The following is a 23,584-nucleotide window of genomic DNA, read 5'->3' as shown; positions in this document are numbered from 1 at the left end:
GATGTCTGTCTTGTTTATCGTTGAATCCCCAGCACAGTGCCTGGCCCTTAGTAGGTTCTCAGTAAATTGTTGACTACATTGAAGGGATGAGGAGTGGGATGGTGAGATGTAGATGATGAAGAGGCTTTTATAAAAAATAATGGTAAGAAATGATGAGGACCTGATCTGAGTTTGTGGCAGTGAGGATGACAAACCAGAGACTGCTAGGAGAAATGTAGGAGGTAGAATATATGAGACTTGGAGATTTAATTGGAAGAAGAGAGAAAAAGGTAAATGGAATCTAGGATGATTCCAGGTTTCTTGTTTGAGTGTACGAATGATGTTCTCGTGTACTACTACAAAAGGGAAAAAAGGAAAGACAGCAGTTTAGGATTGAAGGAGATTATGATAAATTATGGTGAGTTTGCAAAATTGATGTGACATCGAGGTGCAAGTATCAGGAAGGCCATCAGAAATGTAGGCCTGGAGCTCAGTAGAGGGGTCTGCTGTGTAGCCACATGGAGGTATGGATGTATGAATATAGATGTAGATCTAATCATGTTTATTATAGAAACTTTGAAAAATACATAAAAGCTTGAAGACATCACCCATAAAAAGGAGAAACTATTTTTTTTTTTTTTTTTTTTTTTTTTTTTTGCTGTACGCGGGCCTCTCACTGTTGTGGCCTCTCCCGCCGCGGAGCACAGGCTCCGGACGCGCAGGCCCAGCAGCCATGGCTCACGGGCCCAGGCGCTCCGCGGCACGCGGGATCCTCCCAGACCGGGGCACGAACCCGTGTCCCCTGCATCGGCAGGCGGACTTGCAACCACTGCGCCACCAGGGAAGCCCAGGAGAAACTATTTTTGATGGAGGAGAGTGACTTTCAAATATTTATGGTGAAGGAACCAATGGTTCTTTTTATTACTGGCCTAGGATTACAGCACTTTTTAAACTAGTCTTCCCATGTCAAATCTCTTCTTCCAACTTATCTTTTATACTAGGTGTCGGCAAACTTTCTGTAAGGGGCCAAATAGTACCTGTTGTAGACTTTGAGGGCTGTATGTGATCTCCATCACATATTCTTTGTCTTTACTTTTTTATAATCCTTTGAAAATGTAAAGAACCATTCTTAGCTTAGTGAGCTATACAAGAAAAGGCCACAGGCCAGATCTGGCCCACCGACGATAGTTTGTGAGCTACCGCTTTAAACCTCTGCCAGAGTTACCCTCCTCAAACGCACCTCTGGTCATATCACTTCCTTATCCACTTCCTGGTAACTGGCTCTGGACTGCCCAGTACAATTCACACATTTTAGCCTGGTATCCGAAGCCCTCACACACTGGTCCTGACATTTTGTCTGAATGCATCCCAGGATACTCTTGGGCCCTTGTGCTTTTTCATTTTACGCTTTGTCCTCTGTTTTCTCTACACCTTTTAAAATCTTAGCCATTTTCCAGGACCAGTATAAGAGCTATCTTTCAAGTAAACCCTTCTCTTCCCCAGAAGTGTATTTTTTTCTGCTCAGAACTTTGCCTTGTATCGGATATTTGTCACTTCCCTTTTAGTTTATAAGGCAGAGGGTACTATCTGGAGTGACGTTGTCTTTATTACATAGGACGCTTAGCATAGTGCCAAACCCATTGTAGGTTCTCCATAAATATTTGTTGAGTGGAATGTGATTGTGGGGGGGGAAGTATAAGAAAGAATGAGAAGAATCTTGTTAATAACAAGTTTTCAACAATAACATGGTCCTGGGGACTACAGTCCAAGAACACTGTACAGCAAAGCTCTGTTGCATTTTTATCCCTATGGATTTAACATTCTGTGGACTTTCTCTGGTGGAGAATATTATTGGAATATTCCCGTAACAGTTTAATTGGTGTGTGGTAGATGATATTCAGTGTACAAGCTAATCTCTGCTATTCTTTGTTTTATGATAGTCTAAAGAAAAATTGATTAACAGCTTAAAGGAAGGATCTGGTTTTGAAGGCCTAGATAGCAGTACTGCAAATAGCATGGAACTAGAAGAACTTCGGCATGAGAAGGAGATGCAAAGGGAGGAAATACAGAAACTGATGGGTCAGATACATCAGCTGAGATCTGAATTACAGGTAAGATACATTACTGTTCAGCTTCACAGATAGCCATTTACCCTCAGGTATTAGTAGTTTGAGACATGATGGATTCTGTATTTTGGGGGAAGGGTATTGGTGAAATAATGTGTGAAACTTTGGGAGTATTAGTTACCATATAGAAGTGAATCTAAAGCAATAGGTTTCTTTTCCATTGATTGACTTAAAGTTATAGGAATAAGAAAGATAGGTAATCAGATTCATTCATTCAGCAAATACTTACCAGGTATTTGCCATGTGCCAGGCATCTTCTAGGCTTAGAGCTATAACAGAGAACCAGACAGTCTTCATATTTATGGACCTAACATTCTAGTGGTTAAAAACAAACTAGATTTGGGCTTGTTTCTAAAACTAGGGTGTTGTCTAATATTAGAATGGGCTTAGGGATGATCTTTTATAGTTTCATGCATAATCTTTTATAGTTTGCGTAATTAATATATTTAATCGAAAGGTAAAATTGGGCCACTTATTTATCTTAAACATGGGGTCTTTGACATAGGAGGGGTCTCTGAGGATGGGAAAGATAAAAGTGTGGGGTAATGAGCCTTCTGTTCTTAAAAAAGAAAAAAGAAAACAACTTTCTGCCAGGAATACTTAGCCATGCATTAGCTTAGGAAATTATTGATTTGTAAGATGTACGTGAACAACAGTGGCAAGTGTGGAAGTTGTGAGAATGGGTTGGCTTGTCTGGGGCATGGGTTTGACTGTCAGATCTAGATGCAGATCCTGTATCCTGGCTTTGGCACTTAGTAGATGTGTTACCTTACACCAGGTACCACATCTCAGTGAGCCTTAGTTGTCTCATCTGTAGGTTGCAGATGAGAACAAGGTTCTCTTGAGAATAAGGGATACTATGTATAAAGGGCCTAGCATTGTTCCTGACACATAATAGCCTCAGTAAATCGTAGCTGCTATTATTTCTGGGGTTTTTTCTTACTGTCCTTCAAAGTGTAGGATCTTTTTTCTCTAAATAATTTTGAATTCCAAAGACTTAAGTCCCATGAATTTGAAATTGAATAAATGCTAAACTTTTTCCTACCTATTCCGTGTCTTTTGCCTGAGATTATGAAAAATACGATTTGTTTTACTTTAATATCTCATCCCTACCCCAGCATCATTGATGACATTGACACATTTTCCTATCCTTTCTCAAGAATTTTATGAAATTGATAATAAGGACTGTAGGATTAGGTCTGGCAAAATGGAAGAATTGTTAATTATAGCAGCTTTCATTTGCTGAGCACTTCATGCGCCAAGCGCTGCACAAAGCCCTCGACATATGTCCTTTCATTTATTCCGTACCAGAACCCCGTGAGGGAGATGATGCATTCTCATTTTACAGTTTGAAGAAATTTAGGTGCAGAGAAGGAAGGTAACTTGCCATGACTCGTAAAGTAGCAGAGCCAGGATTAGAACCCAGTCTGTCTGATTCCAGGACACGTATCCTTAACCACTGCACTTACTGCCCATCTCTTGAGAATTCATCGGATTTAGTCAAATTTATAACAAAGATTAGTCTGCTTTCTACTCACCCTGAAAATGGTGGGGAAAAATAATTTAACTTATTGCTGTTTTCCAGTAAGTCCACAAAGTTGTGTGAATTTAGAGTATTTTACTGTGGTTGTCTGGGAGTATCATTAATCTGTCAGTTCTTTCAAACAATATGCGAAGTGCCAGGGTTTGTGGAGATGAGCATATAACACAATGTACCAAAAGATAAACAGCAAAGTTAAGATGCCAGTTTTGTTTCATGTAGTACTGTATGAATGGACTGTGCTTACAGAACCCAGAGCAATGTTCTTTGCCACTAGTGGATTTCACAGATATCTAGAAGCTGGTTTTTGAGTTTGAATAAGTGAGAATAGTGACACCAAGTGAAGAAGTTAGAGTGAGAAATATGGGAAGATGTGAAAACAGATAATAGTAATAGAGCTAAAAAAAGAAACATACTAACCTCAGGTGATATGAGAGAAAAGTTATTTTTACTGTATGTTACTGTATGTTGATACCCACACATGTACAAAAACTAATTATAACCTGCAATTTCAGGGGACTAAGGCAGTGAAGTCCTTTTTGATGTTACAGTTCTGTTCTTGAAATTGTTACTTTTGAATAGAGAGATACATCTCCCAGTGAGCCGCTGTCTGCTCACGGTCATTAAACCAAATGGTTTCTGCTGCAGCATCCTGTTCGTCTCTCTCACCATTTGCCGTGTTATATAAGGAGGTGCCAGTTTTTGTGCTCCGTTTAGTCTGCGTCTGTGTCTCATTCATCTTTATCCCTCCAGTGCCTGCTGAGCCCAGTTCACAGCACATAATGATCACTCAGTAAATACTGAACTGAACAGTTCATTATTGCTTTCACATGTACGGTTCATCTTTTTAGGATATGGAGGCTCAGCAGGTTAGTGAAGCAGAATCAGCAAGAGAACAATTACAGGATCTGCAAGACCAAATAGCTGGACAAAAAGCAGCTAAACAGGAACTAGAGGCAGAATTGGACCGACAGAAGCAGGTAAGGATTTTAGATTGATGATTACCTAGGAAGACTGTACACTAGCGGTCATATGAGGAGACTTTTAGTAAAGCAGCTTACTGAAATTCTTAGAGGATGAGCTCAGAGGTCGCTCCTACCTTATTACTAACCCACCCTCCTCGTTGTTTGTTTGTTTTAACAGGTGAAATATAGCGACACAAAATGATTTTGAGACTTGCTTAATATCACACAGCTAATTAGAGAATAGAATAGAATCCAGGATTCCTGTCCCAAGAGCCCAGAATTCTTTCTACTGCTCTGTCTGTATTTTATTGTATCTCCTTGTCAGAGTATGTATGTTAGAACACTTGAAAACATCAGTTGATTTTTGTATTTTATCAGATTTTTACTTTCTAGAAACAGTAGTAACTTTTATTTAATAGAAATATAAATACAACATTAGTGCCATAATAGACTGCTTTTTCTGTTTTGAGAAAAAATGCTTATAACAGACTTTACTTACAAATCATGTTTAAAATTATATTTCATTATTCAGTTGGCAGTTGTCTGCTCTCCAAGCCAAATTATTTTACTTCAATGTACTTATATGATAGTTTCAGTACTAACACAGTTAAACATGTTTACAGTCACATTTTCACAATAAGAATCTATAGTTAATATTCGTAACATCTATAATTTACTGAGTGACAACATTGTTATAGGTACTTAGTATACATAATCTTATTTCATCTTCACAATAAAATCACTCTTCATTTTACAAGAGGGAAAGCTTTGTATATTTCTCAGTGCATCACTTACAACGTTTCCAGCTTTGCATACTTATATTCTTTGAAGATTTTTTTCATTAGGATTTATCATTTCTGAAACTGGTTCTATTTTCAGGGAAGTGTTTGTTTTTATTATGACAGTGATTTCCTGAGTAGTAAGAGAAAAATTCACCGAGTAACAACCTGTAGGGTACATCATAGGCTATCTTAGATAATTTGGTTGTAAGATTAACTCTCCTTTCAGCAATTGCATTTTCATTTATTTAAGGAGCTAGTATATATTAAAAGGCAAGAATTTGATGTTCTTGATGTTTAGTGAGATAACTTTCATTTTATTATGGCCGATGGTTTTACACATCCACTTGCAGTGCCCTTTTCTAAAATGAGGGAATTAAGTAGAGGAAAGTGGAGCTGAATGTAGCTCTAGGCTATTTATTTAGTAATCAGATGTTCTGAATTGGAAGTACTTAATCTTGGGATTAAATAGTCCTTTAAGTAAATTTCAGCCTTAAATTTTATGCTAGCCTAGAGCTTAAAAGAAACTGGGCAAACCTTGTAAATTATGATTCCCCTACCTAACCTAATTACCTTCCTCATTTCCTCTTTTCTCACTTATCTCAGTTTTTTTAGTCTGTGAAGTGAGCAGGTTGAACTAAATGTCTAAAGTAGTCTCTAGCAGTTTGATTCCATATCACGTTACTTCTTCATACAGCTCCCCTTACTTTGCACCGTTAAACATAATGCTTTTGAAGGTACTTAATGATTTACTCTTTCTTTCCTGGCATTGCTTTACTCTTTAATTCTCACCTGACTCTTACCAATCCTGTCCATCGTACAAACTAGTTTCGTGCAGTTGTTAGTGAATTTGGAGGTATTTCTTTTTTTCCTCTCTCTGTGTTTTATCAGTGATGGAGCAAAACAGGTGCAGGATATTGCCTGATAAAAATAAGCCCGTGAAAAGCTGCCCAAAATCATCAGGGGCATGCAAATTGAAACCACAGTGAGATATCTCTACATGCCCACTCTAATAGCCACACTTACAGAGACTGACAGTACCAAATGTTGGAAAGGATGTGGAAGAACTGGAACTCTCTCATATTCCTGTAGGAATGCAAAATGGTACAGGTATTTTGAAAAGCATTCAGAGAACAGTTTGGCAAGTTTTCTTCCTTTATGCTAGGCATACACTTGTCATATGATCCAGCAGTTCTGTTCCTACATTTTTCTACCCAAGAAAAATGAAAACATATGACCAATAAAGACTTGTGCTCTGGGACTTCCCTGGTGGCACAGTGGTTAAGAATCCACCTACCAGTGCAGGGGACTCGGGTTCAAGCCCTGGTCCAGGAAGATCCCACATGCCGCAGAGCAGCTAAGCCCGTGCGCCACAACTACTGAGCCTGAGCTCTAGAGCCCATGAGCCACAACTACTGAAGCCCGCGCACCTAGAACCCGTGCTCTGCAACAAGAAAAGCCACTGTATTGAGAAGCCCACACACTGCAACAAAGAGTAGCCCCCGCTCACCACCACTAGAGAAAAGCCCGCACGCAGCAATGAAGACCCAACGCAGCCAAAAAATAAATAGATAAATAAATTTATTAAAAAAAAAAAAGACTTGTGCTTAGATAGTCATCATATACAAATTGATACATCATGCTGAAGTATTAACTTTTCATCAGATCCCTTGAAGTCTGTTTATTTACTCATTCAGTATACACACAGCACATATTGAGCAAGTGCCTACCTTGTGTCAAGCATTGTTTCAGGTACTGGAGATGACATAGGGAGCACTGACTTAGCTTTTGTTTATTTGTGCCTCACTTTGTAGGAATTCCACTACATGGAAGAAGATCTGTATCGAACAAAGAACACATTGCAAAGCAGAATTAAAGATCGAGAAGATGAAATTCAAAAACTCAGGAATCAGGTATGAAGCAGCATCACTACTTGAGCAAAGATACCATTGTAAAAGTACATTTTTTTTAGAGATACAGTAAGACTTTCTTTTCCTGTATTTTCACCTGAATCCTGTTGTTGGAGTAGTGAGGTAAGTTATTTTCAATGTGATATAGAATTTTCATCGAATGCCATTTGAGTCTGCATTTGCTGTATTCCAGGGCTTGCTTCTTATACAGGTATCTTGTAACCAGTCACCCAAGGAGATGTGAGTTACTCCAGAATTTCATACCATCTAACTTCAGTGGTAGTTTTGCTGATTGCCAGTTTTACAGTTGTGTTTTCCTAAGAAAAATCCAACGATACATTTTCTTATTAATAGATCTTTCATTAGAGTCACTAAGACCTTTTTATAACTGAAAATGTGAAACATAGAAAATAACATGTGCCTACCACTCAGATTTGCCAGTCTTTATCATTAACTGACAGAATCGTGCATTCACTTACCCTGTCATTATACACTGTCCTTTCCTCTCTTATATTCACATGAGTGACTTAATAAATAATGAACTTATTGATCATTTAAATAATTTGCATAAAGATTGACTAGTTCATTTTTCAGTTAGGTGATGACTTTGTTTGAACATGAAAAGTCAAATAATTTTAATTTTTTTAAGTTCTTAGACTTCTTCGTAGTCCATAATTTAAAATGTTTAAAAACTTTAAATTTTTATAAGAGTTGGGGACAGCTAACTGATTTTGAGTGTTCCCTTCTCCTTCCCTTTCCTACATTTGTGAAATGATTATAAATGGTAAGATGACTTGCTAACAGAAAATTAAAGAAAAGAAAGGAGCATAAACCATCATTCAGTTTAATGCTTAGGTAAACATTCCAATATTTTAAAAATATTTATTGAGTACATACTATGTCTAAGATATTGTGGTATTTCTGTTAATCAAGAATTAACCATAGGAGGTTATCTCTGAAAGATTTTTCATCTAAGTAAGAAGGAAGTTGTACAAGTTGAAAAGATATCAGCCCCTTAATACACTGCAAAAAAAACAAAACAAAACAAAACCCCACTCAATTAGTGAGTTAAGATATATACTGAATGAACAATAAAAAATGCTATTTCTGCTTATCTTATTACCTTTGGGCCTCCTCGGAGAAAAATATCTTTGTTAAAACATTACATTGCATGGGAGTTCCCTGGTGGTCCAGTGGTTAGGAGTCTGCCTTCCAGTGCAGGGGACGTGGGTTCGATCCCTGGCCGGGGAACTAGGATCCCACATGCTGCAGGGCAACTGGGCCCGTGTGCTGCAACTGGTGAGCCTGCGTGCTCTAGAGCCTGCACACCACAAACTAGAGAGAAGCCTGTGCACGGCGATGGAGAGCCCGCTTGCCACAACGAAAGATCCCACATGCTACAAAGACCCAATGCAACCAAATAATAATAATAAAAAAATTACATTGCAGTTTGACTATTTTTTCATTCTTTAAAAACTATTTTATGGGACTAGATAAAAACTTGTGGAAAAAAATGAACCTTGATCTTTATCCCCTAATTAGACTTGTAAAATTAATAAAAATTGATTTGGAATGAAGCTAGGTGTAAGCTACAAAGCTCCTACAAGAAAGTATAGGGAAATCTTTTGCAATTTGGGAGAAGACAGATTTCTTAGGACACAAAAAGCACTAACCATAGACGGAAAAAGTGATAAAATTGGACTTCATCAAAATTAAAAATTTTTGCTTGTCAAGAGACTCCATTACAAAAATGAAGAGAGGTCAGCAACAGACTGAGAGGAGCTAGTTACAATGCATAGCACAGCTGGCAAAGGGTTTGTGACCAGGATACGGACTCTTACAGAAACTAAAGAGATGCACAACTACTTTTTTTTTAATGGACAAAAGACTTGGGTAGACAGTTCACAAAAGAAGATTATGAATAGCCAGATAAGCACACGAATAGGTGCTCGAAATCATTAGTCATCAGGGAGATGCAAATTAAAACCTCAGGGAGATACAGCACTCCACACCCACTAGACTGGCAGAAAGTGGAAAGATGGGCAATACCACGCGTTGAGGATGTGGTGCAGTTGAAACTGTCATACTCTGCTGGTGGGAGGGTACAGTGGTACAGCCACTTTGGAAAACTGGCTGTTTCTGATAAGATTAACAACATACATCTAACCTATAACCTCAGATATTTACTCAGTCTAAGTGAAGCCATATGTCCACAAAAAGACTTGTACAGGAATATTTGTAGTGGCTTTGTTCATAAATAGCCCAAACTGGAAACAACTGAAGTGTCTGTCAACAAGTACGTGGGGGCTTCCCTGGTGGCGCAGGTTAAGAATCCGCCTGCCAATGCAGGGGACACGGGTTCGAGCCCTGGTCTGGGAGGATCCCACATGCCACGGAGCAGCTAAGCCCGTGCGCCACAACTACTGAGCCTGCATGCCACGACTACTGAAGCCCGCGCGCTTAGAGCCTGTGCTCCACAATAAGAGAAGCCACCACAATGAGAAGCCCACGCACAACGCAGAGTAGCCCCCATTCGCCGCAGCTAGAGAAAGCCTGTGCACAGCAACAAAGACCCAACGCAGCCAAAGATTAATTAATTAAAAAGAAAAAACAAGTACATGGGTAAACACATTGCATACTACTCAGCGATAAAAAGAAACTACTGATACAACAACATGGATAAATCTTTTTTATTTTTTTAGTTTTTTAAAAAATTATTTTATTTTTGGCTGCATTGGGTCTTTGTTACTGCATGTGGGCTTTTCTCTAGCTGTGGCGAGCGGGGGCTACTCTTCGTTGTGGTGCGCGGGCTTCTCTTTGCGGTGGCTTCTCTTGTTGTGGAGCATGGGCTCTAGGCACGCAGGCTTCAGTAGTTGTGGCGCATGGGCTTCAGTAGTTGTGGTGCGCAGGCTCAGTAGTTGTGAATCGCAGGCTCTAGAGCGCAGGCTCAGTAGTTGTGGTGCACGGGCTTAGTTGCTCTGCGGCATGTGGGATCTTTCTGGGCTCGAACCCATGTCTCCTGTGTTGGCAGGCAGATTCTTAACCACTGCACCACCAGAGAAGCCCCGGATAAATCTTTTTAAAAAGCCACACACAAAAGTGATCATACCATATGATTCCATTTATAGGAGATTCAAGAAAAGGCAAAACTAAATTCTGGTTATAGAGAGCAGAGCAGTGTTGTCTGGGAGTGATGGAAATATTCTGTGTTTTTATCTGGGTGTTGGTTGCACAGTTAATACGTTTGTTGAAACTCATTTTATACTTAAGATCTGGGTATTTCACTGAATGTAAATGTAAATCAACTAAAAAATATTGAAGTGTGGAGTAAGATTGGGGATCACAGTACAATCTTAAAATTGAGCATTCCTTTTTAATAGTAAGTAAATCTTAGTTTATACTCAATATTAATTCCATTTCATAGTTACTTATTGTAGACCTAGCCCTGCAGTTAATTTGTGGGAGTGCTGTAAGCGGTTTAGAAGGAAGGAAGCTTGATGGATGGTAACTAGACTTATTGTGTCGCTCGTTTCACAGTGTATACAAATTTCAAATCATTAAGTTGTATACCTGAAACTAAAAGTCAGCTATACCTCAATGTAGTTTGTAGTTTGCCCTAGGTTGTAGCTAAGAAGTGGCAGAGCTGGGGTTTTCAACTTAGATCAGTCTCTCAGCCTCTTTTCCAGACTGTGTTGATGCAGACAGTGATTCTTACCCTCACAGAGCTGACTGGCAGTTTCATTGAGGAGGCAAAATTGTTACAATAGTGAAGCTAAATGCCAAGATAGTAGGAGTCTAAAAGAAGGCTGAGATCAGCTCGGGCTGGAGTCGTTGGAAAGGGCTTCAAGGAAGAGGCTTTGAAGGGAGGCAGAGCCTGGAGAAGAGAAGGGGACTGGGGAGAAGAGAAGGGGACTGGGTTTGCCCAAAAGGGAAAATTTGAACAGCAGAGCAGAGGCCAAATGGGAGCGGAGGAAGATGATACAGGTGAGAGCAAATAGAAGATGGAATGAAGTTATTAAGGAGCAACTGTCAGCCAGACCCTACTAGGAAAATTCTCCTTTCATATCCCAAAGTGCCATGTGCAAAAGGCACTCTTACCCTCACAAGTGAGCAAACAGATTGGGGGAAGTGTAGCAACTTGTCCAAGGTCAGGTAGCTAGGAAATTGCAGCGCAGAGATTGTGGTTTTTGCAGTGCACCACAACTGTTGACTTACGGAGGTTTTGAATCCAGGTGGAGAAGCTTGCACTGTGTCCCGTGTACCAGTGCTTTCAAATGTTTTTGACTGTGATGACATAGCAAGAAATACAATTTAAGTCATGTCTCTATACTCACACACACTTACACGTATAAAACCAAAACAAGTTTCACAAAAGAATACTCTCACACACTATATGCTGTGCCCTCTATGTACTATTCTGTTCTGTTTTTTTAAATGGCAACTGTGACCCACCAAATTGATTTCATGGTCCACTAATACAGTTTGAAAATCGCTTCTGTAGATGGTGAAAGAATCGTAGAGTTTTGAGAAATCATTTAATGCCACGGTTTACCTGTGGGAATGTAGTAACGTGGTTTCTGTGTTGTATGCCTTTCATTTTATGTAGTAATCTTATGAATACTTTGCCTTTCAGCTTACGAATAAAACTTTAAGCAATAGCAGTCAGTCTGAGTTAGAAAACCGACTCCATCAGCTGACAGAGACTCTCATCCAGAAGCAGACTATGCTGGAGAGTCTCAGCACAGAGAAGAACTCTCTGGTCTTCCAGCTGGAGCGCCTTGAGCAGCAAATGAACTCCGCCGCTGGAAGCAGTAGTAATGGGTCTTCTATTAACATGTCTGGAGTTGACGGTGGTGAAGGTAAAAAAAAAAAAAAAAAAATAGGGAATCTCAAAAGAATATTTCATTGCCTTCATTTTCAATGTTGCTAATTCAAACATGATTTGAAAAGTTACAGAAAGACCATTTTTGTTTAAAAAGAAGCTTTATCTAACAAAGCAGCCATTTTTCTCGAGGCCTGGGCTATGCACTGTTTGATATGATCGTTAATGAACTGGACAGTGGGCTGATTACTATCCCACACTGGTTTCGAACCTGGAGAAGAAGGCCCAGGACACTTAACAGGGTGGTGAGGACAAATAATTCAGTTGAGAGGGGCTTTCAGGAATCTTAAAGTAAGACTTGCTTTAATAACCATAATTATTAATATTAAAGTTAATACATAGTCACATGAGGATATCCGTGCTCTATAATTTTAATGGAGAAATATATAGATTCTCAAAATACATGATCAAGAAGAATATTGAAGATTTTAGCATAAGTTTCAACAGATCAGGTTTTTAGTTTTAGAACTTCATAACTACTTTGACTACAAAGTAGTCATTCAACAAATCTTAGTTCTTTGGCTTTAAATTTTTAGAACTTTTTTTCAAATAACATGTTATTTTATATATTTTTTTAATAACACAGTCTCAGTATAAAAAGAAATGCAAAAAAAAGGAAATTAAAATCATTTGATAATCTATTGCCCTCAGGTAACATTTTGGAACATCTTTGTCCAGACTTTTTTCCTATATATGTTTGCAGTACTTGTTTTATTGATTTTTCATTTTTGTCATATTAATATATTTTAATAATATATTTAATACAATATGTATATATTGCTTTATAGAAATTTATCACATGAAAATACTGCAGTTTGTTTAATCAGTTCCTTATTGTTGGAGATTGATAAATGATCAGAAATGGAATTGTTGGGTCAATAAGTACACACATTTAAAGGCTTTTGATTCTTGTTCCCGAAATCAGCAAACAATTATTAAGTGCCCACTCAGTATCAGGTGCTGTTGCAGAGATACAGTGGCCAACAAGAGGCCAGACTCTGCCCCATAGATCTCACATTCTGGTGTCGTGGGGGAATACAGGGGAGGAGACAGGCAGTAAACAAGTAGTATGAGCTGGAGATATGTGCTACAGAGGGAAATGGAGCAGAGAAAGATGTGCAGGGTGCCACATGTGAGGAGGCGATAATAATTTAAACAGGGAAGTCAAGGAAGACCTTGTTGAAAAGGTGGCATTATATTAAAGTCCCAAAGGAAGTCAGGTAGTAGACTATGACGAGATCTACAGAAAAAGTGTTCCAAGCAGAGAGAAGGGCAAAGGCCCTGAGGCAGGAGTATAGCTGGCATATTGCAGGAGACCAGTGCAGCTGGAGTAGACTGAATGAGGGGCCAGAACTTGGAGGAGGCTGTTTAGGTCTGTATAAGGACTTTTACTCTGAATGAAGTCGGAAGCCATAGAAGGGTCTTGAGAGGGGTAACTGAGCTGACCTGTATATTTTAACAAGATGTCTCTGGCTGCTGTGTCAAGAGTAGACTGCAGAGAGCTAAGCACTGAGGCAGGGAGACCAGGGAGGGGCATGGTATTAACCCATGTAAGACATGCTGGTGACTCAGACCAGAGTGGGGATGGAGGGGGTGGGTTCAGGATTTATTTTAAAGGAAAGCAGATGGAATTTGCGGGCAGATCAGATGTGGAGTTTGAGAGAAAGGAGTTAAAGGTTTTTGGAAAAGTGGAGTTGTGTATTGAGATGGGGAAAACTGCAGGAAGAGAAGGTTGGCAGCAAGGGCAGGCAATCAGGATAACAGTGTGCGGTGTGCTAAGTTGAGATGTCTACTAGACATCCAGATGGAAATGAAAGGGTGATGGACGAGCCTGGAGTTGGAGGTGGGCTGGGCTGGAGATGCGAATTTGGGAGTTACCAGCTTTGTAGAAAGGGTGTGTGGCCTCACTCCTGCGGGCCCAGGAAGAAAGTGCCCATTAATGCTGCCTCTCACCAATACTCGGTAAACTCTGATTTTTGCTAATTTCATAGGAAAATAATTTTCTTAGTTTTTGAATTTTGATTTTTGCGGGTATGGAAGTTTACATATTTAAACTGTCTTTTTTTTAATGTTTTCACCTTTGGTTATTGCTTAAAAGTTGACCTTGAGAATTTCTTCCATATGTAACATAAGGTATATTCAACTATAATTTTGTTAGAAAGTTGACTCTGGTGTCTGTACGTTAATTACTTATTTTCTTGTTTAAACAGGCACACGTCTGCGAAACGTTCCTGTTCTTTTTACTGACACAGAAACTAATCTGGCAGGAATGTATGGAAAAGTCCGCAAAGCCGCTAGTTCAATTGACCAGTTTAGGTAAGCAGTGCCGGCACCAGTGAGTGACGGACCCTATTTTTGTAACATTCTCCAGTGATTTCAGTCATGGTGAGTCCTGTCCAGCAGAGCTGATATTGATTGATTGACTGCGCCATGCGGCTTGCGGGACTAGTTTCATCACCAGGGATTGAACCGGGCCCCCTGCAGTAGAAGCACGGAGTCCTCACCACTGGGCCACCAGGGAATTCCCAAGCTGATTTTTTTTTTAAATACTTATTTATTTGGCTGCACCAGGTCTTAGTGGCGGTACACGGGATCTTCGTTGCAGCATACGGGATGTTTAGTTGCGGCACGTGGGATCTTTTTTAGTTGTGGCATGCAGGATCTAGTTCCCTGACCAGGGATTAAACCCGGGCCCCCTGCCTTGGGAGCCCGGAGTCTTAACCACTGGACCGCCAGGGAAGTCCCCCAAGCTGATATTTCAGTGTCATGAAATTGCTTTAAGAGGTCTGCCAGTGCCTGTGTTTTGTTGAAGGTGTTTAACTCTGATCATTTCTCTTCTTTCTGTAATAAACTCTGTTTGAAAACTCATTAAATTTCATTGAGAAAGCCTGTATCATGTAAATGCATCCATTTGAATGTTTTATCTCCTTACTTCATCATATGATTAGAATAAAAGATGCCACTATGTATAAAAGAATAGTACTTATTTTCATATATATTTTATATATACTATATAAATAAAAATTTATATGTTATATATATTTATAAATAAAACTTTTTATACTAGTAGTCATCCACCTTATAAAGAAAATGTTCTCCCGGTATATGTGTATAGCCTTGATAAAGGTCATATCTAAGTAACCTACTAAACTCTCTTGCCTTTTAGTTTTTATAATTAAACATAGTTGAAATGAATCGTTGCCTAACAGAACAGTCTCTTCTTACCTTTTTGTGTCAGAATAGAGCTGTGGTGTTAAAAATGAGGATGATTTACTAATTTGGATTCCTGAAGCCATGAGCCTTGGATGCCATAGTCACTGTCTCCACACTATTGAGCATATCTATTTCAACTATTAATGTATTCAACATACATATTAGTTTTTAGAGAACATATATGCAAGGCAGTGAAGGCATATATGCAAGGGTAGTGAAAGAAGCAGAAGGGCGTAGAAGAAAGGTGTATCTGTGCATGTATCCGTCTTAGGGAAAAAATGTTGCAGAAAGGCATAGTAATAGGTCTGGACGTCGTAATGCTTCCCACTCTTAAAGTGTTTACTTGAGTTTCTGTAGTTGGGAGCCTTTTAGAAGTATGTGTCCATGCTAAAGCTCCCAGATTAGCTATTTACAGGTTCATTCCAACTAGACTCTTTTTTCCTATGCATGTGTTCACACTTGCCTTTGGTTCCTAAAAGAAAAATGATTGCTAGAGGGACCAAGTGTGCCTTCTACAGTTGCAGCTGAAGAATTAAGAGGAATAGCTTGTGCTAGAAGCTTAACAGTCAATCCCCAAATAATGATGAAAGTACTTGCTCACTGCTGTGATATTTTATATGGTTATTTCAAGTAATCATTTAACAATCTACTATAAAACAGAAATAATCTGTCTTTTGTGGTAGCCACATAAATAGTTTAAATGAGTAAAGTCTTAAAAAACATGAAGAGATATTACCACAGGAACATGTTTTGAGTGTAACTCTCTCCTCTCTCTCCACCCCTACCACTTGCACAGCATCCGTCTGGGAATTTTTCTCCGAAGATACCCCATAGCACGAGTTTTTGTAATTATATATATGGTAAGTAAACTTGTTTGCAAAAACAGTGCTGCATTTGATTTTTAACTAGTTTTTTTCAGCTGCTGATCTTTTTGACTAAACTTTTAGCAATCAATTTTGAAAGAGAATAGAACTCATTTTTGGTAATTAAGGTTTTTTTTCTTAAAGTGTACAAGTAATGTTGATAATTCATTATGTCTAAAAAATAAATTGCTTGAAGGCTTTTCCGACAGTAAAACTAACCGTAGTGCAGTTTAATGATTACCTTTATTTCTAAGCCCCTCCAGTGATACAATACAAAACAATTGATTTCATTTTTATCTTGAAGTAAAGTTGAATTATTTCCATGTGTTTTGCTTTATTTCCTAAAGGGATCTCAAAGGTGATGTATTTTCTTTCTTAGATTTCTTAGCTCTAATAAAATGGTTACCATAGTTTGGGATGCCGTGTCATATCTTCTGTGAGCCTAAAAAGCCCACTGACTGTTCTGAGTGGGGATGTCTAAAAGTAGTTGAACTGAATTAAGACGGGCAGTTTTCTTGAGAAGAAATAAAAGCATACTTAGAAATTTCCTTGTGAGCCACTAGAGGGAAGAGTTACTCCTTTAAACAAAAAGGTTTTAAGATGAGGGGAATGGGGAGAGTGAAAGAAAAAAAATTGAATGGCGTCAGAAAGGATTCAGAACATGCCCACATCTGGGTGGGGAGATGATGAGGAACACAGGCACCCTCTGCCAGCCTGAGATGAGATGTTGCACTTCTTGTGTGCAAGGCACTTCGTGATGGAACCTCATCATGTCAGCACCACCATGAGGGAGTTAGTGGAAGTGTATCACTGCAGGTCCTGTTCTGGACCCTAAATCGACCTCTGAAACCTGACACATTATTCCTGTCAAGAACGTCGTCCCATCTCCTCTTCACCAAATCATGGCTAAACCCTCTTTCAAAACACCAACCACAACTCTGTTCTAAAAAGCCTTTCCAGCCAACTTCATGTACACCTAGCAGTTTTAATCAGGCCATCTACTCTGCACTGTAATCCCCTGATGGGTTAGTTATGTGTACGTGTGCATGTTGTGAATGTGTTCAAGACTTTGCCCCTCTCAACTGAGAATGCTGTAGGTATTGTAGCTCTTTATTACCTTCCATTGCACTTTTTAGTTCATTTGACTGTACAGTTGTTTCTTCCTTGTTTATCCAGTAAACACGTACTGCACGCCTGCACTGTTGCAGACACACTAGCCACAGGAATACAGAGACAAACGAGACATAGCTCCTGCCCTCAGTGCGCTGCACAGTGGGCCTTTAGGGAGGATTGATTTATTGGCTAATCCATAAATTGTTTTTTCTTTCTTCAGGCTTTGCTTCACCTCTGGGTCATGATTGTTCTGTTGACTTACACACCAGAAATGCACCATGACCAACCACATGGCAAATGAACTGAGCCAGGTTGTTTTGGTGATTGGTCATCTCTCTCCAGTTTTGGGGTCTGCAGAAGGGTCACTTGCCTGAAATTCCCGAGAAGGGTACACAAGATTATTTTATCACTACAGGCTTTTAACTTTTTAAGTTATTATACAAGTACTCTGCTACCAAAATCTTCTTCTGATTTCCTTCAAATGGTAAGAGTTTCTACAAACAAAAATAATCTAACGAGCTCAGCTTTTGCTTTTTCGAGGTCAGGGGCTCAGTGTATATATGCATACACACGGAGATGCTGGGGGTGTCTGCCTCTGTACAGACCATCCTGTATTTTAGGTGACACTCATTATGGGTTATAATCAGGGAAACTAATTGTATTTAGTGATATAAATAAAATGTTTTCTTTTTGATAATTCAGTCTGCTTTGTATTTTCGTATATTTAACTTTGCAAATGTAGATTTACTTTTTACATTGTTAAATGCTTGATTGGTATAAATCTTTCTATAAATACGTAAGTAAAATTTACTGTGCATTTTTCTTTTAAAAATAATAATTTTTCACTCCCATTTAAACAAGACCTTTCCAGATCGGCGTTCACGAGCAGAGCCAGAAATCAGAGCTGATGCCACTTGTAATTGCATTAGTGGTGTGTGCGCTTCTTTTCCTCCCCCTCCCACCCCACATGCTGTCTTCCTTTAATTCTTACTCGTTCATCCATTGTCTTCCTTCACCTCTTTTCCTTTTCTCTAGCCTATACCTTGGGTGGGCTCAGGACATCCATAGCCCCTCTGGTAGCATTTAGGAATCAAATTTGGTTTGACACCCTTTGTGTTTTTAAAATACTCCAAGGCAGAGACTATATAGAGTTATTCTTTGAAAAGGGACATTTTCTCTGCCTTAAGTCCAGCATAATGTCTGTTCTGGCTTTCCTTGTCATCTACATGTCTGAATTCTCATTTTGTCCATGCCGGGCACTGGCAGTCTCTCTTCATATATAATTGGCATATGTAGATCCTGGGCTGGGCAAAGGGTATAGTCCTTCCTGTCAGGAATGCCTTTGCAGTAGCCTGCTGGTGCCTAACAGGAAACCTGACCAGCTTCTATTCTTAATGATATTTATACTGTGACTTTAATTGTCCTATAAATTCTTCAAAAGTTTTGGTATGCTAGATGTATATGTTTCTTATTTTTCATCGGAGAATGAAGTTTTAAAGGTCATCTTAGGTGTGTTTGGGCTTTTTTCCAATTTAACATGAATGAAAAGGGTAGAGAGTTCTATACCATCTAAAAGTGGATATGAGATTTTGGAGGGTAGGGTAGAGACACGTTATTAAATCTACATGTCATAGTTTTTTTTTTTTTTAATTATTTTTGGCTGCGTTGGGTCTGTTGCTGCACACAGGCTTTCTCTAGTTGCAGCAGCGGGGGCTACTCGTTGTGGTGCAGGAGCTTCTCATTGCGGTGGCTTCTCTTGTTGTGGAGCACGGGCTCTAGGAGTGCGGGCTTCAGTAGTTGTGGTGCACGGGCTTCAGTAGTTGTGGCTTACGGGCTCTAGAGCACAGGCTCAGTAATTGCGGCATGGGCCTAGTTGCTCCGCGGCATGTGGGATCTTCCCGGACCAGGGCTCAAACCCGTGTCCCCTGCATTGGCAGGTGGATTCTTAACCACTGCACCACCAGGGATGTCCCTAGATGTCATAGTTCTTCTTCAGGTGTGATAGCCTATTAGAGTCTGAGCTGTGAAGTCACGTCTTATCTCAAACAGAGTGAAGAGTTTAGACTTATTAATATCTTTTAAAGGTTTTTTTTTTTCTCTTCTAATTTGGAACCATTTCTGGAAAATGATTAAAACCAGGCTACATACTTAAAATGGAAAATGGCACCTGCTTCATCATCGTGTGTTGCCAGACTTCCCGTCTCTGCATGTCCTCCTGGTTTTTGTTGGGATGGCTCTAAATCTTTTGTTCAGTTTTTATGCATTCTTGGCTTTGGAAATAGTTTGACAAAGTGTTTCTGAGATTATTTTTCTGAAGTTACTTAAATCTTTAATTGACTTTCAGTTTCTGTATTCTTGACCACTAACACACTAGGGGATTTTTAAAAGTCTCCCATTCACTTATCCTCAGATAACATGAAACCTTCTTGACTTACTTAAAAGGATTGTGTGAAAGCTGAATTTTTTTCTTCTCAACGTACTGCTTTGTATTTATAGTTGTCAGTTGGAAAATAAGATTATTTTATTATCTTAAGATTTCCCTTTCTCTAGACTTTGTGCTTTCTAAAACCTACCATTTCTATTGCTGCAGAACAGAAACTTCAAAGGAAAAGCATGAGTTGTTAAAACGTGGAACTGTGTCCACCCTGGTTAGTTTTGTCGTTAAGGGAATAATGTCTGGGGCTGGACATTCTAGCCTTCATTTAGGAAGACTTATATACAACTCACCCTGGAGGGGAAAAAAACCAACCTACTCAAATATGCCTCGCTGGGCTCCAGCTCCCTACTTTAGGAGGTCAGCTGTATTGGAAAAGGCCAGTATGGGCATCTTGGTCTAGATGGAAGTAGAAGGACAAAACTGGCAAAGCCAAAGGGACTAATAGCCTAAAGCCCTTCAGGCTGTGATTGGTCAGAAGAAAGAAATGACAGAAAAATGTCTTGTGGTTATTCTGAACATGTTGAGGCTAGTATTCTTAGGAACTCTTTCCTGAGTGAGAAGGCTGTGGATTGAATGTTTCTGAACTTCTACAGTTCTAACATGTGGTCTGCTCTTCAGACACAGATTCCAACACAAACACCTCCAAGTAAAGAAAACTTTTTTTTTGAATGAACAGTTGAGTCATCAAGTGTGTTACACACAGAAACCTCATTTACAAATGTCTCGAAGAAAAAAAGTGGTGGTAATATAATCTTAAGCCATCACAGGACTATAAGATAGTTCAAATTACATACCCTTGTGCTGGCCCCTTCTAGGAACTGGGAATAGAGTGGCGAACAAAAGTCCCTGCCCTCGTGGAGCTTACCTTTGGGGAAGGCAGGCTGCAAACATACGCATAATGTGTCACTAAGAGTTAAATGCTGGGAATAAAAATAAAACGAGGCAAAGCGTAGAGAGACGTGGGGGAGGGGAGAGGGAAGTCCTCCCTGCAGAGGTGACACTGGTGCAGAGCCTGAATAAGGTGACAGGCCATGCAAAGTGGAGTGGCAGTGGGTTAAAATGCAAAGTCCCTGAAAGGTGCTAAATTTGCTGAGGTGAGGACGGGCTGAACCCGAGGAGGTGATTTTCCTATGTAGTTGCAAAGAATACCAGGTCAGTGAATTGATACTTTCCCCCATAACTTCTTGGTCTCCGCATTCATAGTTAATGCCTCATCTTTGTTCAAGTCAAGGACAAAGAGAAAAGTGAAATCCAAGAGCAGAGCCCTTCATATCCGAAGGCAATATCTCTCATCCTTTGATCAACCAGCCTAAGCACGGCTCACTGTCCGGCACCACCGCTCTTGTGCTATCAGAGCTCGTAAACTCAAAATGACATTTCTGATCCCGTGAGGACAAAGATACTACCTTTTTAATCCACTATTATATCCTTAACGCCTAGAACACTGCCTGACACATAAGCGGCCTTCAGTTGTTGTTCACTGAACTTCATTGACTGAATCAGGCAAAACACTAAATTCACGCATGACTCCTCGAGAGCTCCTCGGACCTTCACTCAGCATCTGTCCCGTCCACACAGCACCTCTGGTTTCCAAAGCCAGAGCAAAGAACTGTAACTGGCCAGGCACATTGCTAGTAGCGAGGACTTTGATTGGGCAGCTTGTCAGGGTTTTCCCAAAGAGGGAAAAGCCATAATAATTTAAAATATAAAAGCAAAAGGTGACCTGAGGATTTCGCTGGTCCTAGATGTTCATAGTGAAGACCTTTAATCATCAGGGAGAGTTCAGTCTTGCTTAATGACTCCCAAAAGACAGGCAAGGCTGCCTCACAGTGGAGAAGCCTTCTGAAAGCAATACGATATTTAGATTCACTTTTTGAAAGTTCTGCAAAGCAACATGTAGGTACAATCAGGTTCTTTTCTAATGTCAAATTAAGTTTCCTCTCTACTCCACTGGACCTCTCCTCTTTAGCCGATTAGCTTCTTGTGGTGCTAGTTAAACTGAGTTTACACAAAGTATATAATAAGGTTTATGCATGTAAACTTATCAACTACTAACAATTTGCTTTCACTCACAAATGTGGCTTAAGTCAACTGAACTCAAGAATTAATTAAAACAAATGTAACTGGGGCTAGAACATGCATTCTCAACGTGGGCTGATATCACCTTCAAGGGGGTGAAAATTGATTTTTAGATGGGGAAAAGTATCTTACTGTTTATATTTATAAAGCCCAAATATACATGCAGTACATAACAGTATATCTGTGACATTAAGATTTTATTGGGGTAGGGAGTAATAATGAAAAAAAAAAAAGGTTGAGAAATACTGGGCTAGAAAGATCAAGCAACCTAGATCCTGCCCTGGTGGAGCCTACATTCTTTTTTTTCTTTTTTAATTTTATTTTTTTATACAGCAGGTTCTTATTAGTTATCCATTTTATACATATTAGTGTATACATGCCAAACCCAATCTCCCAATTCATCCCACCAGCACCACTACCACCCTCCCTGCCGCTTTCCCCGCTTGGTGTCCATATCTACATCTGTGTCTCCATTTCTGCCTTGCAAACCGGTTCATCTGTACCATTTTTCTAGATTCCACATATATGTGTCACTACACAATATTTGTTTTTCTCTTTCTAACTTACTTCCCTCTGTATGACAGTCTCTAGGTCCATCCACATCTCTACAAATGACCCAATTTCATTCCTTTTTATGGCTGACTGATATTCCATTGTATACATGTACCACATAATCTTTATCCATTCATTTGTCAATGGGTATTTAGGTTGCTTCCATGACCTGGCTATTGTGAATAGTGGTGCAGTGAACACTGGGGTGCATGTGTCTTTTTGAATTATGGCTTTCTCTGGGTATATGCCCAGTAGTGGGATTGCTGGGTTATATGGTAGTTCTATTTTTAGTTTTTCAAGGAACCTCCATACTGTTTTCCATAGTGGCTGTATCAATTTACATTCCCACCAAAAGTGCAAGAGGGTTCCCTGTTCTCCACACCCTCTCCAGCATTTGTTGTTTGTAGATTTTCTGATGATGCCCATTCTGACCGGCGTAAGGTGATACTTCACTGTAGTTTTGATTTGCATTTCTCTAATAATTAGTGATGTTGAACAGCTTTTCATGTGCTTCTTGGCCATCTGTATGTCTTCTTTGGAGAAATGTCTATTTAGGTCTTCTGCCCATTTTTTGATTAGGTTGTTTGTTTTTTTTAATTTTGAGCTGCATGAGCTGTTTATATATTTTGGAGATTAATCCTTTGTCCGTTGACTCGTTTGCAAATATTTTCTCCCATTCTGAGGGTTGTCTTTTCATCTTGTTTATAGTTTCCTTTGCTGTGCAAAAGCTTTTAAGTTTCATTAGGTCCCATTTGTTTATTTTTGTTTTTATTTCCATTACTCTAGGAGGTGAGACAAAAAGATCTTGCTGTGATTTATGTCAAACAGTGTTCTTCCTATGTCTTCCTCTAAGAGTTGTTTTTTTTTTCTTTTATAAATTTATTTTTTATTTTTATTTTTGGCTGCGTTGGGTCTTTGTTGTTGTGTGTGGGCTTCCTCTGGTTGCAGCGAGCTTGGGCTACTCCGTTGCAGTGCGCTGGCTTCTCATTGAAGCGGCTTCTCTTGTTGCAGAGCACGGGCTCTAGGTGCGCGGGCTTCAGTAGTTGTGGCACGTGAGCTCTAGAGCGCAGGCTCAGTAGTTGTGGTGCACGGGCTTAGTTGCTACGCGGCATGTGGGATCTTCCCGGGCCAGGGCTCGAACCCATG

At 39.6% G+C, this 23,584-nt stretch overlaps 1 protein-coding gene across 1 annotated transcript in view; it reads left to right on the top strand.

Moving 5' to 3' along the window:
* The window catches only part of GOLGA5 (golgin A5), a 29,364-nt gene extending 11,297 nt beyond the window's left edge, over positions 1 to 18,067 (top strand). The window contains exons 7-13 of the mRNA XM_079912344.1: positions 1,920 to 2,090; positions 4,497 to 4,625; positions 7,204 to 7,302; positions 11,933 to 12,158; positions 14,392 to 14,497; positions 16,191 to 16,254; positions 17,591 to 18,067. Of these exons, the coding sequence (XP_079768470.1) occupies positions 1,920 to 2,090; positions 4,497 to 4,625; positions 7,204 to 7,302; positions 11,933 to 12,158; positions 14,392 to 14,497; positions 16,191 to 16,254; positions 17,591 to 17,671 (876 nt within the window). The 3' untranslated portion in view covers positions 17,672 to 18,067. The remainder of the gene's footprint in view (positions 1 to 1,919; positions 2,091 to 4,496; positions 4,626 to 7,203; positions 7,303 to 11,932; positions 12,159 to 14,391; positions 14,498 to 16,190; positions 16,255 to 17,590) is intronic.
* Positions 18,068 to 23,584: the final 5,517 nt, after the last annotated feature.

Source organism: Stenella coeruleoalba, assembly GCF_951394435.1.
Source record: "Stenella coeruleoalba genome assembly, chromosome: 2".
Taxonomy (NCBI): Eukaryota; Metazoa; Chordata; class Mammalia; order Artiodactyla; family Delphinidae; genus Stenella; species Stenella coeruleoalba.
This window is presented reverse-complemented; position numbering and strand designations above follow the sequence as displayed.